Consider the following 15107-nt stretch of genomic DNA (forward strand, 5'->3'; position numbering starts at 1 on the left):
TTCTTTCTTTCCTGCTTGAAATGATTTTCCCTTTCTACAATATATTACTATATTATTTTTTTGTTATAATGTTTATTAGAGCAAGCTAGGAATGCCATAATGAAAATTTAGCTCACTTCCACTTTTACTTGTATCTAAATGTGTACCGTAAAATTACTTGAAAGACTGACAGTGGGGTTCACCCTGAAAAAGACTGAGGTGAAAATTCTCTTCACCCCACAAGGATATTTTTAAAGTAATTAATATAAGAGCAAGTTAAGAGCAATAGTACCACAATGGAAGTTCTCCTGACTTTTCTTTAAGAAAAACATCCATTTTATATTCCATTACGTTTTACTTTGAACTTTTTTTTTTGTTTATCAAACGTCCAGGTGTCACTACACATTTGTTTTCAGACATTTTCCGCTCTTTACCGTAACACCACGAATAGACACGCATCAAACTTCAAGCTGGCGTCACCAGTCGTGAGAAAGTCTCACTCGGGACGTAAAAGTGACCCCGGGTCCCAATTGTGAAAGCCACGTGGTGACGTGTGCGGTGACGCGAGTCCCGGGCTCATCACCGGGCTAATAATAACTAACGCCACCATGTCGGTGCTGTCTCTGGCCGTTCTCCTGTTTTTCAGAGGCTCTACTTTCTATGCCGCAGCCGACTGTGAAGGTTAGACAGCATGGTGTGTGCGCAAGTTCTTGATAGGCGATTACCAATAATAATAATAATCAATAACAAGCACTGGAGTCACATGGGGTGTATCTGTGGGAAGTCAGAATCAGTGCACCATGACCTGGCCTGCACGTGCTGCCCAAACTGGGATGCAACATTCAACAAGTGATTGTACTGTGTTTAAGGAGGAATGGAGCTGAACATCTCCTATCAGATTGTGGAAATGAATCAAAAATCCTAGACGCAGCTTTCAGGATATAGCTTCTGAGGTTTTCCAGTATTGGAGATAAAATTAGGGTTAATAACGGACTTAGTTTAATTCTATAGTGGGCCACAGTGTGAAAAATAAAGCTTATGATATAACTTTTTGCTGGAAACACGGTGGGGAAACAGTGGGGTTTTAATATTGTTTTCATTTATCATTTATACTGGAGTGAGGGTGGGCCCACAGAGATTATAATCTTTGAGTCAGAAACACGAACTCACTCTGCCGTGAACTGTAACACTGATACACATATCTCACGCCCCGAACAAACGTGATGGATGAGTGAGTCCTGTCCACTAACAGAGCACTGGTGTTCAGTGTGTGTGAGCTTCCTCCACAGATTGTATGGCAGCCTGAACTCAGCCCACACAGAACTCACCCCGGCCCTGGTGGAGGAGGAGCTGCTCCGGGCATGCACCGTGGCTCATGGGAAGGAAGCCAGGCTGGTGAGGATGTACTGTAACCATGACAACAGTGAACATCTGGCTCTATTGGTTTTCAGTCACACAACTGTGCAGACAAGCCAAACAGTTTGAGCTTTGTTGTAAACACTCAGTTTAGTTCCTTCCTTCATATAAACAATAAAATACACTTCAGTCCCTTAAACTGAAATTCAATTATTAAAAAACAAAAAGTTGCATGTCTCCTCCAACAACTGAATTTTCTGTCTACATTCAGTCTACTTTTTCTTTCACCTTTTACCACTAAGTTCTAAATCAAAAGTTGAAGAAATTCCCTTAAGGCCATCTTGAGATATCAATTTGATGATGCCCAAAAAGTTTTTGGGGAGTTCAAGGTGACCTATACATTTGACCTTACTTTTTATATCCTTCATGAACGACTGTCTATGTTTTCAGCTGCAGATTTGACAGATATGAACTAAATTCCCCAAACACTGAAATGATCAGTTGTGTGTTTCTTTTGTTACGTCCTCAGTGCTACTACCTCGGAGCCAGTAGTGATTCAGCGACACGTGTCACAGCATCAGTGTCCCGCCCGCTGGCCTCTCACGTCCCCGTTGAGAAGATCTGTCAGCGCATGAGCAGCACAGACACACAAATCTGTCAGCTCAGTCATGGTAAAATCACTGTTTCAGATGCACGACAAAGGCTCACATTGTAACATTGCGTTTTACAACATTTTTCTTTATTTCTCAGAGAATAATTCATGGATCTTGATGAAAATAATCATGCATTTGTAGGAGACTGATATTTATGAGTATGTGAAATTTTTGGATCTAGTGATTTTAAATGGGGTTTCATGAGGGAACTGTTGGGCTTTGACAGAGATATATGTTATTACGCTCTCCTGAGTCCCATTCTCGTGTATTTTGTGTTCTGTGTGCAGAGCCTCAGCTGAAGGATCTGAGCAGCGATGGACTGAAGAAGCTGAGAGTTTTGGAGCTGAGGAACATCTTAGCCTCATGGGGGGAGGAATGTCGAGGCTGCCTGGAGAAACACGAGTTTGTCAGCCTCATCCAGGAGAAGGCCCTGCTGCACGCTCACACTGTGGAACTATGAGTCGCAATTATCTGTCTTTTCCACCCGCACAGTAAATAAGACACAAACTTGCGTATTCTTCAGTATTAACTTACACAGACTCGACTTTGTTATCCAAATAACAAAATATATTCAAATTGAGGATTTTCGCCCTCTTAGTTTGGGCCTGATTGTGAAAATAAACTGCCGCTAAACTTTCCAGTGGCCCTCTTGTTTCTCAGGCATCTAACTATAAACACCCAATTCATGCAATTGACCATATTCACATGGCGGCCATTTTCCTCTGACGATGATTCCGTGATTGGTGTTACCAGCTCCTGCGGATCTGAGAATTGTCCCTAATGGCTCTGCTGACAATGTATGAATGGTGTGTGACAGAAAAGGCGCTGGATATAGAATATGAATGTGTGTGTTGTTGTGATATAAATTCTTTCCTTACAAAAATCCTTTAAGATTGTAGCCACTTTGGCCGTGGTTTTGTCCGTTAAGAAATAAAACAATCATATCAAACTGTGTACATGGCATCTCAGGATTCTTACACCTGGATTGATCACAAAAGTCCTCTTTATAAAACAGATAGATATGGTTTAATGCATCAGGGTCAGTTAACGTAAAGGTACAAACAGAGATCTTTACAGAGCCACTCTTGATTTAGAGAATAAGTTATAGCGGTAGTAACCTGTTGAAGATCATAGAATAACGGCAAAATAACAATGCTAATAACAGTAGTGGCAGAATTAATACACGTGTGTAACTATATATACAGCGGGGAGGTCCACTCTACTGCCAGGTGTGAACTGATGAACTCAGAGCTGTGCCCTTATGATCAGATCAACTGAGAAACATGTTATTAGCACGTATGAGCTGCTACAGTATAGTGGATGCTACAGGAGCAAACGGACAGAAACACACACACACACACACTCAGATCAGTCCACAGAAATGTTGTCCGGACCGAAACAGGAACTCTGCCCTCTACTGCAGCCCCGCCTCAGAGAACAGTTCCTCTGTGTGAACCAGACCTTTGTTGTACAGACTCAGTTTGTCCCTCAGCTTGCTCTTAGCTTCGTTTTCCACCATGCTGGAATCTGCCCAAAAAACACAAACAAACACACACCTTGATTTATTTCACTAGGCAGGCACACAGCATATATAATAATGTAAATGTAAGGGGTTGCATTTATGTGAGGGTGTCCCCATTAGCAAGATCAGCCATTCTGATTTTAAGACAGTTTAATCAAAAGAATAAGGCCAATGGCCGATGGCTGTCCAGAGCGGAGATTACAACATAAGAGTCATGAAAATAGTGATTTTATATTTATTGTTTTTCTTTGGACATCATGTGCATAATGAGAGTTAATCAATGGAACATGAGCAGAGAAAAGGAAACAATAAAATAAAAATAAATAGAAAAATAAATAGGATGTGAATAAGCTTTCAGAGCTGTCACAAAAAGGACATTTAATTTGACAAAGATTTAAATATATGGTTTGTAACAAGATATCATTAAAAATTTTGAAGACTACCTATGTTATTCATTCTGTAGTTTCAGATTGTACCTTGAGGACAATTTGTGTGATTCCTAATAGCAAAAACTTGAGATGAGAAAATCGTCCCCCTCTAGTGGTTAAAGGTGCAGACACCTCCAAAATCGAGTGACGTTTGCGAGGTAGTTCAGCCAATCAGCTCGAGATGCGCCGCTCTAATCATGTGACACATCTCACTCTCTACAAACCTCGATAATAATAATAAAGGAAGCTGCAAAAATTCCATATCACTCCCCTGCATCCACCAGTTGGCTCTGACAGGGGGTAAAATGTATTTGCTCACGTCTACCTATTATACTAATGCAATCATATCTGAGTGATAAAGTTCTACGGCTGCAATTCACATCTCAAACCTGAGACGTCTGAAATAAAAAGTATAGTATAATAAGTATTTTAGGCGTTTCATCACAACTGAGTAAATTTTAGACAAACAACTCTGATCATATGTTTTCATGTTGTGCTTGGGGAACTTAGTATCTTCAAAACAGACTTACACTGAGGACTCTCTGTGAGGTCGGAGGCCATCCTGTTGGCCCTGCAGTCCTCGCAGGCCTGGCCAGCCGCCTCGGCCGAGCAGCTGCACTCCACGGGCAAGCTGCCGTACAGGTCGGGCTCTGCCTCCCGATGGGCGCCCATAGTGTCACTCAGGTAGGCCACCTCGGACTGGCTGTACTCGCAGGGCCCTGTCAGCGATAAAGAGGCAAGGGGGCTGCGCTGCTTGTCGTGCTCCATGGGTATGGAGGAGGAGGAGGGGCTCTGTGGGGCAGAAACAGCGGCTTCATCGTGCAGGCTGCGCGGTTGGTCGGCCAACGGGCATCTGGGCGGAGGAAGCAGCTGGCTCAGTGTCAGAAGTACCTGAAGACAAATGAGGTTTATAGAGTTTATCTCACCCACAGTTACTTCAAGGATTTCAGCAGCAGAATAATAATAATGATAATAATGTTTTCACTCCTTCTCTCTATCATTCTGCTGGTACGTCTAAATCCAGCATTCTGACACTATGACCCATCTACTATTCTTTATCTTATTCCTGTTCTTTTCCGGTTCTTATTCTTACTCTTACCCTATTGGGTATTATCAGTATTATTCAATATTAATTAAAATCAGCATTGTATAGCTTATATTCACAATTCAAAATTTGCCTCTATAGGGCTTAACAAGGTGCATCATCCTCTGCCCATAACCCTCAACAAGAGTAAGGAAAGAAACTCAAAGAAAAGGGGCAAAACCTCTGTGCAGACACAGACACACACACACACACACACACATTGTTATCAGATACATTTGTAAACTCAAAATTTGGGTAAAAATAACCAAATTTGTTCTTTCGTGATGACGGATGACATATTATTTTCATAAAGAGGGAGTCACATCCAGGAGGCATTTTATTGGTATTTATTTATAAGTGTGAACAGACAAGCTCAGTGCTGTCCACATGTGATTGGGCGTCTCTGGATGGATGTTACTACCCGGTCTGAACAGGGCATATATCAATTTTAAGTGACTTGAGATAATGTGTAATTGGTGCTGTATAAACTTTGAGCTTGAATTCTTTAGTTACAGCTACTGGTCATGAAAGGATAGAAGGAACCACATCAGTGCTCACGTTCTCCATGCTTGGTCTGAGGCGGGGGGGGCTTGTAGTACATTCCAAGGCCAGGGCCAGGAGGCTGACGGCCATTGCTGTCGGCCAGCGACCGGCCGTCTCGTCCAAAAACCTCAGACAAGAGTCCACACCACCACCACTGTTCTCCACCTCTGTGACTAACAAGTCTCTCTGAAAGTGGAGAGGGACACACAGAGAGACAGCACGGGAATTAGAGACGTGGTTAAAATGTACACTCAGGGACATGCATTCTGCTGATAAGTAAAGCTACAAATATGAGCCTTGATTATGTAGGAAACTGTCTTTGATCATAACAGTAGAAGAATTGGATTATTACATAGCTTTAGTGTCGTCACTGCACTGCCCTGAAATTACCAATTGCGATAATTAGTAATTCGATGCTATTTTCTGGATTTTCTCAGGACTTTTCTTGTAAGACATGTAGCAGGTAGATAAAGGCTTCATCAACACTTTTCCAGCTGTTCAGCGTGGACTTACCAGCAGTTTTTGTTTCTCTATGACCTTCCGTCCTGTCACAGTTTCCATTATCACCTGCGAGCAGGCAAACAGGCATTAATGGAAATGAAGGAATCATGGTCTAATTTCTGCACACAACATTCTTCCTCATTCTATTTTTAGATTGGAGATACACTGGGGGAAAGTTAAGGATTTATGTTTTGGGCTTCCTCTCCTCCACCACGTTACGGCTATAACTGTAAATTACTTCTGCAAAATAAGATCATATTTCCTTAAAATGAGATCACTTTATGTGACATGATGGTACTGGTGTTGGACTGTACTGAAAAAAATATACACAATCAGAGCTTTTGATAAGTCAAGTACATTTTTCCGGTAACACTTCTGTGATCAAATGTAATATTGGATGTGCTGTGGATTCACAGTCACTGCCCTAAAATCCCACATTCGCACAGAAACATTTAGCAGCTAAAGATTCAGATATTTCCCTGTGGAGTTGGTGGAGACTCAAAACAGAGCTAAAAGAGAGCAAATATGTGTTTGTGTTATGTCATTCTTCCAATTTTCTCTTGAGACACAGAATTTTTAGGCTCATGTGATCCTGTTAGAGTCACCATTCCGAAGCTGTAAACGTCCAGGCTGAAGGAGAGCTTGCCGTCCCGGATGTACTCCTCGGGGAGGTATCCCGGGTTGCTGTGGGAGCCCGTGTCGAGAGTGATGGTGCAGTGCTGACTGGCTGAATAAGGACGTAGACGGGCCAACCCGAAGTCCGACAGCTTGGGCTGCAGAGCGTCGTCTAAGAGTATGTTCTCACTGAGGAGAAGGCAAACAGATGTGGACTCAAACTCTGAACTTCACAGATGTGTGTTGGGAATGTCAGATTAATGGGTTGAGTGTTATAAATTAATAATGCATAAAAGAATTTATCAAACTCGAATTGAAAGTACTATCAATACTATCGAAACATTGTTAAGATGTGCTGAAAAACTTCAAAAACTATTTAAATTATATATTTATTATCAATAAAAATGATATTATAGCAACAACATCATATAAAAAGTGCAACATTAACATTGCAGTGGAAAGCTTTAGCTAGAGAAGATTTTTGTTAAACAACATAACTTCCTCTAGCGCAGGTTTAAATAAAACCTTAACTGAAATGTGCATATATAAACATTATGCAAACAGTATATAACAAAAACATTATGAACAAACCTAATATGCATGTAACAACCCAACCACATGGAAACAGATCATATGACAGGTGTTGATGGCACATAAAACAACACAAAACCAGCAGAGAGGAGGAGAGAAGGTTGACAACACCTGACGATAAGTGACATCGAACGTCTGAGAGTCTCAACGAAGCAACATTTATTAAACGTATGCAATTTGGAAACAGTGTATAATATCAGTTGTTAGCCACAGCCAGAGCTCTAGCATCTAGTGCTTTAAATTTAATTTGGAAATAATTTTGCATAGGATGTCTTATATTGCAAAGAAAAGACGGCCACATCCTGTGTGTACTGCTCTCGTTGTGGCCAAACATTTACAGAGACAACTCATTTTGTCAAATTTAAACATAGAACACTTGAAGTGCAGCATGAGGTGCAGCTTCACATCATTATTGTTTAGATTTTGTATATTTGGTGAAGCATAATAGTAGATTTCTTTTTTTAATCACTTAATATCCATAATCCATGTGTATATGTGCGTATGTATATACACAGAAATATGTATATTGTATATTTGTTCAGGATACAAATGGAAGTGTTCTTTCATCAATGAAAATAGACAAGAGAGAGGAAATAAAAGTAGGAAGTGGATGAGGAACAAAGAGCAAACAATGGTGTCCGAGGTATCCTTCATATTCAAATCCTAACATGCACTATTTAAAGGCACTTAACATAGCAAAGTTTATGACCTAACATTATTCTAAAGTAAAATTCTTGTCAACATCCAAAAACATTTTCATTTCTTTTTAAAATGGTAAATTCATTGACGTATATTTGTTAGAGTAAATCATTATGGCATGGGTTTAAAACATAATGATAGGCTTACATTTATGATGCCTATCTTCTAGGCTCTCAGACATTCTCAGAAAATCCTCCATATGTTTATCTAAGTAGTTCTCTCCCTTTTTGGAATGATCTTTGACTTAGGGAATGATCTCTGACCTGCTAATGGATGAAGTGCAGAAGGACTCTTCTTTAACTTACGTCTGCAATTTCAGGTACAAAACATGACCTTATTTAGTCAGAGGCCCTATGTGAGACGTCATTTACCTGAAGTCATGGGCGTAACCAATCTCTCTATATATATTGTGTGTCCGACCCCTGGAAGTCAGATTTCACTATTGGCTTGTGTGTCTCCGGGATAGATGCCCGTCCTGACCTGTAATTTCTTGTAATAAACGTTGTTATACTGAAAGTACTGGGTCCGCGGATTCCTTCCTTCATCATCATCAACTTCAACAACAACATCGACATCTCGGCTGCATAGAATATATACCATACCATGAAGAAAGGAGAAGAGGTGAGTGTTTTGGAAGAATGTTTCCAATTCAGAGCGGGAGTGTAAACCTGACAATGTGCACAGTGACAGAATGTTTTCTGCAGTGTGCAGTGTTGGTGAAGTGTTTGATGTCTTGTACCTGGAGACGTTGCCACAGATCACTTGGCAGGGCCGGGCCATATGGAGGTGATGCAAAGCCTTTGCGATTCCCTTGATGATAGTGAGACGCTCTTCCCAAAACAGAGGGGGCTCTCCATCCTGCACGGTGACAACATACCACTTCAGACTTAACACAAATAAATGGTTTCAAATGGCTAATAGAGCCAAACATAGTTGGACAAACACCACTGAGTAGATATGGCACATGAAGGCACAGCATTTTACAACATAGTGAAGAGGCTGGAGCAGAGTAAACGCCACTGATTCAAATAACAACCACTCAAATCAACTCCTAATATCCACTTAAAGCAACATTTTAATGCTCACAGAGAAAACACCATTATTCCTCAAGGCTCCATTTTAGGGCGTCCTCTGTTAATCGTCTACATGCTTTCACTCACTCAGATATTGGAAAACAACAAAACCTGTTATAACAATTGTGCATAAGACACACAGATTCACATAACCATACCACAAGGGGGATATAATCGCACACATGCATTGACAAAGTGCATTGAACTAATCAATGATTGGATAAGTCACAATTTGCAAAACAAAGATAAAACTGAAGAAATTGTTTTTGTAAACAGTGAAGAACGATAAAAGACATCTTGAATCTGTTGAGTTAAACCCCTCAAACCAAGACAGAAGTCTAGATGATGAAGAAAGATGAAGAAACAGACACATGAACACAATTTCAAAGTTATCTTATCACCACCATGAGAACTTATCAAGGATTTCAGATTCCTTAGTTGGTCCCACACACATGCACACACACTACATGCAACGGGGGGGAATTTGTCCTCTTCTTTTGACCCATCCGTGTGAACACAGCACACAGGACACAACACACACAAAGTGAACACGGAGCATTAAAGATCTTATGTCTCAGCCGGATTTAGAAAAACTTGTCCATGCATTTATCTTCAGTCGACTTGACTATTGTAATGGTTTGTTCACAGGTCTCTCTAAGAAATGCTGATTCAAAGCGCTGCTGCTCGAGTCCTCACTAACACCGAGAAAGTGGATCACATCACTCCGGTTCTGAGATCTTTACACTGGCTCCCTGTCTGGCGAAGAATTTACTTCACATTCCTATGGCTGGCTTATGAAGCAAAGAATGTTTTAGAGCCAGCAATGACTGCACTCTTAATATCAAACTTTTATGTCTCATTTTATCTTTTAATTCTCTGATTAACTGTTTTAATTGCTTCTCTTTTGTATTGTGGATAAATCATTTTTGCCTTGCCCTACTTATTGACCATTTTCCCATAAAAGACTTTGTTCAGTTCTGCATGACAAGCTGCGTCATTTCCTGTTTCACTTCCGGATTTCTGAGTAAAGTGTTACCTGGCAACCACTGTGCTCGGGTTTGATGTTACAAACAGAGACAGGATGAGCAACATGCCGCAGGTAAACCTCACACGTACCTGTGGGTGCAGCCTGTGGTAGAGTGATCCGTTGGGAAGGTATGGATAGACCAGACAGTAGTGGTCCTCATCAGAGAAACAGTCCAGCAGATCCACTATGTTTGGATGTTGATACCTGGAAAACAAACAGCAAAGTACATATTGGATAAAACCCCTATCAGACAAAACCAAGACGGGTATTTGGAGAGTGAGGGCTGGAACATACATGTGATGAACCTCCATTTCTTTTCTGAAGGCATCCCACAGCTTCTTCCAGGACACGCCGTTTATCTGGACAATGACAAATTAGGAATCAGTGAGACTTCCCAAACTAAAAATACTCAGAGGCCCATTGTACAGTAGGGTACAAATATAGTAGACAGAAATAAAACACGCTTCTATTTATAGTATGAGCAAGGAGAATTTAAGTCAACTCAGGAAAAAAAGAGAGTTGATTAAACTCTTGCCACATCGGGAAACGTTTTGCTCAGTAAGTTTTGACTGAAGACGTTCATTCATGAGCAGATTAAGAAATTCTTAGCATGAGGAAGTGAAACAGAAACACAGCCCTGCCATTGTACCCCTCTGCCAACCAGTGCAGCAGGGCAAATATGGGCCTTTTTTTGGCAAACATGCAGTTTTCTAGGCAAGTGTAATCTGGATTTGAACCTAAAGTGACCCATGTGGAATATGGTGACTGTGGCCCAAAAAGCACAAAACGAATTTGGGCCACCTTTGGCACATTTGGTTGACATATATATTGCTATGGCTTGTTTTTGGCCCAGATCTGGCAAACAAGAGGGGACCGCTCAAGTGTCTGATGTGGAATGAGGGCCATATCTGGGCCCAAACAATTTTCCTAAGTGGGGTTTTCCATCTACAAATGCTTTTACTCTTTAAACCTGTCTACTGCAGAGTCTTTCGACCCAGTAGTGAATACCCACTGTACTTTCTCCCAGACAAAGCAAGATTTTAGTGAGTATTAGTGGTTTTTTTTGAGTAGTAGAATCAATAGTCACCTGCTTGAAAAGCTTCACTGCAAATGTATTACTTCCAATCCGTGCTCTGTAGACGTTAGCAAAATGGCCTTCTGCAATTCTGGTTTCAGGATGAAAACTTCGGGTTCCTTCTATGACGTCTTGCAGAGTGAGTCCGGCTGTCTGGTTTTTTGATGCCGACCACACTGGAATACAGAGACAGATCAGGATAGTGATGTCACACTGGCCCACAATCACGTGTCTGGTATGTCAAAACTCAGCAGCAGCCTGAATCATCGTGGGAAGGGAAATTCCGCCAATTCACCTCAGCCTTTACTTACTAGGAATTGAAGGTTGACTTGAGGGGCACGCCTCTGGCTGGGGGGATTCCTTTTCAGAGGGAGCACAGACAGGATGGTCATTTCCTCACAGGGAACACACAGATCACCACATTTAACAGTACAACTCTTCTACCTTCACATCAGCTGCTGACGTCTGCCCTGTGGACTCTGCTTGGAGATCGCTGTGAGGCGAAGGTGATTCTGAAACTAGAAGAACAGATAATAGGTTAGGGTTACCGCAATAGAGGAACGGAGAAGGGGCTTTACATTTCCTGTGTGTAATTTGCACTTCCCTCTTACTCTTTGTAATCAAACATTAGCATTGTTGTAACAAAGGACAGTGTATTTCCTCTTAAAAAATCCACATGTCTGTGACTGACCTTGAGCTGGACCCTGGAAGAGCTGCATGGCCCTGAGGTGGCCCATGTCCTGCAGCACCTTCTGCAGGTCCCGTACCCTTTTGTTCTGCTGGGCCCAGGACCACAGCAGCTCCCTGCTGGGACTCCGGCCCGCCGCCTCCAAGCGCTCATACACGCGAAGTTCTAAGTAGCTGGGGAGGATTCGGACAGCTGGGGTCCAGGAATGAAGAAGGACATAGGGAAGATGCCATAAAAAGCTTAGATGAGAGACTAATTTCCTTTTACCCACTGTATATAAAGTAACACAATTTTGTATATAATATGTTACCTCTATCTTCTTCTTTTGCCTGTACTTTTAACTGATTTTGCATTATTTTATGTGCTGTGGGATTTTAAGAATTTGTATTGGTGGATTGTGGGATGTGATGATGGACAAATTGTCGTTGCTGCTCCCTTCATCCCTGTCAGATTTTTCCCCCTTTTTCCCCTTAAATACTTAAAACTTGAATACACCTGTCTTTTCTCATCACTGTATTAACTATTGTTATTTTGTTGATGTGTTCAGTTACACGTGACATCTGTTGCACTTCTGTCGGTCCTGGGAGAGGGATCCCTCACATGTGGCTCTCTCTGGGGTTTCTCCGTTTTTCCCCTAGGGGCTTTTGGTAGTTTGTCCTTCCTCTTGTTGAGGGTTAAGGACAGAGGATCCTGCATCCTGTGAAACCCCTAAAGACAAACTGTGATATGTGAATATTGGCTATACAACTAAAATTTGATTGACTGATTGATTGATTGATTGATTATATAATTTGCCGTCTTTGATTTTAAATGACACTGTATTAAGTTGCTTCTTGCAATCTATGTGTTCTTTCCTTGTTTGTGTTTTTCCTCTGTGAAACACTTTGTAACGGTTATTTTGAAAGGTGCTATACATAGTTCTTATGGATTACTTTAGAGTAGAAGAGTTTCAGGGGTAAACAGTGCTGTAGCCAAATCCAATAAAATTGAAGTAACAGAACAAAAACAGAAAAGGCTTCCGAGGCTGTTTAGCCCTGAAACTCCAAAAGTGTTTTGTGGACTGAAGCACTTTACCACACCTCCGTCTGCATAGTGGTTAGTAGAAAATTTGTGGATTTTCATTTTTGTGTGAACTATCCTTTTGAGTTGCTCACTAACCACCAAAGAAAACACAAAAAATCTAACCAAATGTATTGATAGTGTTATCCTAATAAATGAATCCTCCTCATCTTATTAATCAAAGGGTTTAAATGTAACGTCCAAAGTTAAAAGGTTATATGCCTGTTTAGGATTTTTCTTTTTTTTAACAGTAGAAGTTAAGTAAACTCTCCTTTGTTGACCGAAGTCAAGACTACCGACCATCATTTTTGTATAATCAATAAAGTTGAATTGATGTGATGAAATCTTTATCGATTGTAACCATCTGAATATGTGGCTGCGGTCGACTGGTGTGTAAAAGACGCTCCCCTCACCCAGTCCGCGCCACCCGAGGGTGTCCCCTCCGCCGTCCATGATCCGGTTGAAGCTCTCGAGCACAGCCGGGGGGACATCGTAGAGCAAAGTGTTGGGGTCCATGTCCACGTCTGCCGGTTCTCACTCAGACACTAGTTCGGTCCTGAACACTGACAGACCCGCTGATGTTACTCAAACACGGAAACTCCCACCCTTCCCCGAAATGTTATGCCCGTCTATTCACGGTTTTACGGTACAGCTGCTCAGAACCCAAACACATTTATTTATAAGGAAAGGAAACAAGGGAATTCTCGTGGCAGCTTGTTTAAAGATTAAAGTACAACAACATTTTGTGGAATAAAGCGATTAAAACAATTGATGATTAAGTCAAAAAATGTAAGTGAAAATAGAAATAAGTAAATATGTAAATCATAATTGACACTTCCTGTGGCAAATAACAAACTAACTGTACTTTGCACAATCCAGTCTCTGGTGTTTACTTACAAAATATTGCACAATACCTCCCCTGGTGCTCATAGTATGTATTGTATACATTTTTGTTTCCTATTTATTGATCTTTTTTATTTATACTTGAAGAAATACATCACAGCAAGTTCCTTGTATGTGTAAACCTGCTTGGCAATAAAACCTGATTCTGAACATTTAAATATATAGAAACAATTGTTTGACCCAAACAGATACCATGTGGAATAATATACTATTTCACTTCTATTGTATATTGTGACGGTATTATTTGTTATTATTATAAGTGTCTAAGGTGGATGAGATGTACAGTTTGATGGCCAGAGGAGGAAGTTCTGTGGTGCTACTCTGATCTACCATTTGAAGGTGATGACACCAGTTTGCCATGGATGATGTGAGAGTCATTGTCCATAATACTGAGTGTAGTTTCCTCAGCATCTTCCTCCCTGTCACCAAGTTCCACTCCCACGACAGAACCATCTTTCCTGACAAGGATTTGGAGTCTGCGGTGTCGGCTGCCTTTGTCCTGCCCCCCCGGCCCCAACGTAGAAGATGATGCTGGCCACTGCCGGGTGATAAAGTATCAGCAGCATGGTTCTGCAGGCATTGAAAGAGCTAAGTCTTCTGAAAAAAATAGGTAGCTCTGACTTTTCACGTATACTGAAAGTCACCTCTAGGACATTTTGTAATAAAAGTAAAAACTTAATTGCATTGCAAATAGTAGAATAACAATATGTTTTTAAAAAACTGCATAACAATGCTATACCAAACTACATAGGCCCACATGTTAGGAGCCCACAAACTTACATAAAATATGATAAATATTTGATTATATATAAATTGAATTGACAACGTTAATGTTTGATTCCCAGGCCTCAGCCCTCATGAATGTGGGTGTGGGTTTTTTCTCCACTTTTCTCCCACTTTTCTCAAGGTCACATGACATCAATATTTTCACAATCCCATTTACATCTACCAACTAATTCCACCCACGTCTGCCTGTCTGCATCTGGGACATATATCTGATGAACTGTTTATCTTATTGGCTTCCCGCTTGTCATGTTTAATCTTAGTGGTCATGAGAAGAGCAGTACCGAGGTTGGTATGGACATGCGATATATTCAGTATTAAGAAAAAAAATTAATAATTTTCAAATAATAATTAAATAAATAGGTTTTTCTTTGGGCCATTTCAACATGGACCACAAACATTTGAATATGAGCTCACTCCAAATGTAGAGGGCAGTTTCCCTCCTCCCACATGACTGGTCTGTGAGTCACCAGGTCGACTCACACTATCACAACAAAGAAAGAAAGCCCCTAAATTACAGTCACTCTA

At 40.9% G+C, this 15107-nt stretch overlaps 2 protein-coding genes across 2 annotated transcripts; one reads left to right on the plus strand and one right to left on the minus strand.

The window, feature by feature from the left end:
* Positions 1 to 572: 572 nt before the first annotated feature.
* On the plus strand, positions 573 to 2598 carry cdnf (cerebral dopamine neurotrophic factor). Its single transcript, XM_061075738.1, has 4 exons — positions 573 to 660; positions 1247 to 1374; positions 1865 to 2006; positions 2276 to 2598. Exons 1-4 carry the CDS (start codon positions 588 to 590, stop codon positions 2446 to 2448), a joined length of 516 nt encoding a protein of 171 aa, XP_060931721.1. The 5' UTR covers positions 573 to 587; the 3' UTR covers positions 2449 to 2598.
* A 393-nt stretch (positions 2599 to 2991) lies between these two features.
* Positions 2992 to 13455, minus strand: irak3 (interleukin-1 receptor-associated kinase 3). The gene is made up of 13 exons (XM_061075736.1): positions 13307 to 13455; positions 11838 to 12026; positions 11591 to 11664; positions 11458 to 11506; positions 11159 to 11322; positions 10366 to 10430; positions 10161 to 10275; positions 8711 to 8829; positions 6672 to 6870; positions 6079 to 6132; positions 5581 to 5751; positions 4469 to 4829; positions 2992 to 3515 (listed from the first exon to the last, which is right to left on the minus strand). The coding sequence occupies exons 1-13, from the start codon at positions 13407 to 13409 to the stop codon at positions 3403 to 3405; spliced, it is 1776 nt and encodes a 591-aa protein (XP_060931719.1). The 5' UTR covers positions 13410 to 13455; the 3' UTR covers positions 2992 to 3402.
* Between the last annotated feature and the right edge of the window lie 1652 nt (positions 13456 to 15107).

Source organism: Limanda limanda, chromosome 1, assembly GCF_963576545.1.
Source record: "Limanda limanda chromosome 1, fLimLim1.1, whole genome shotgun sequence".
Classification (NCBI taxonomy): Eukaryota; Metazoa; Chordata; class Actinopteri; order Pleuronectiformes; family Pleuronectidae; genus Limanda; species Limanda limanda.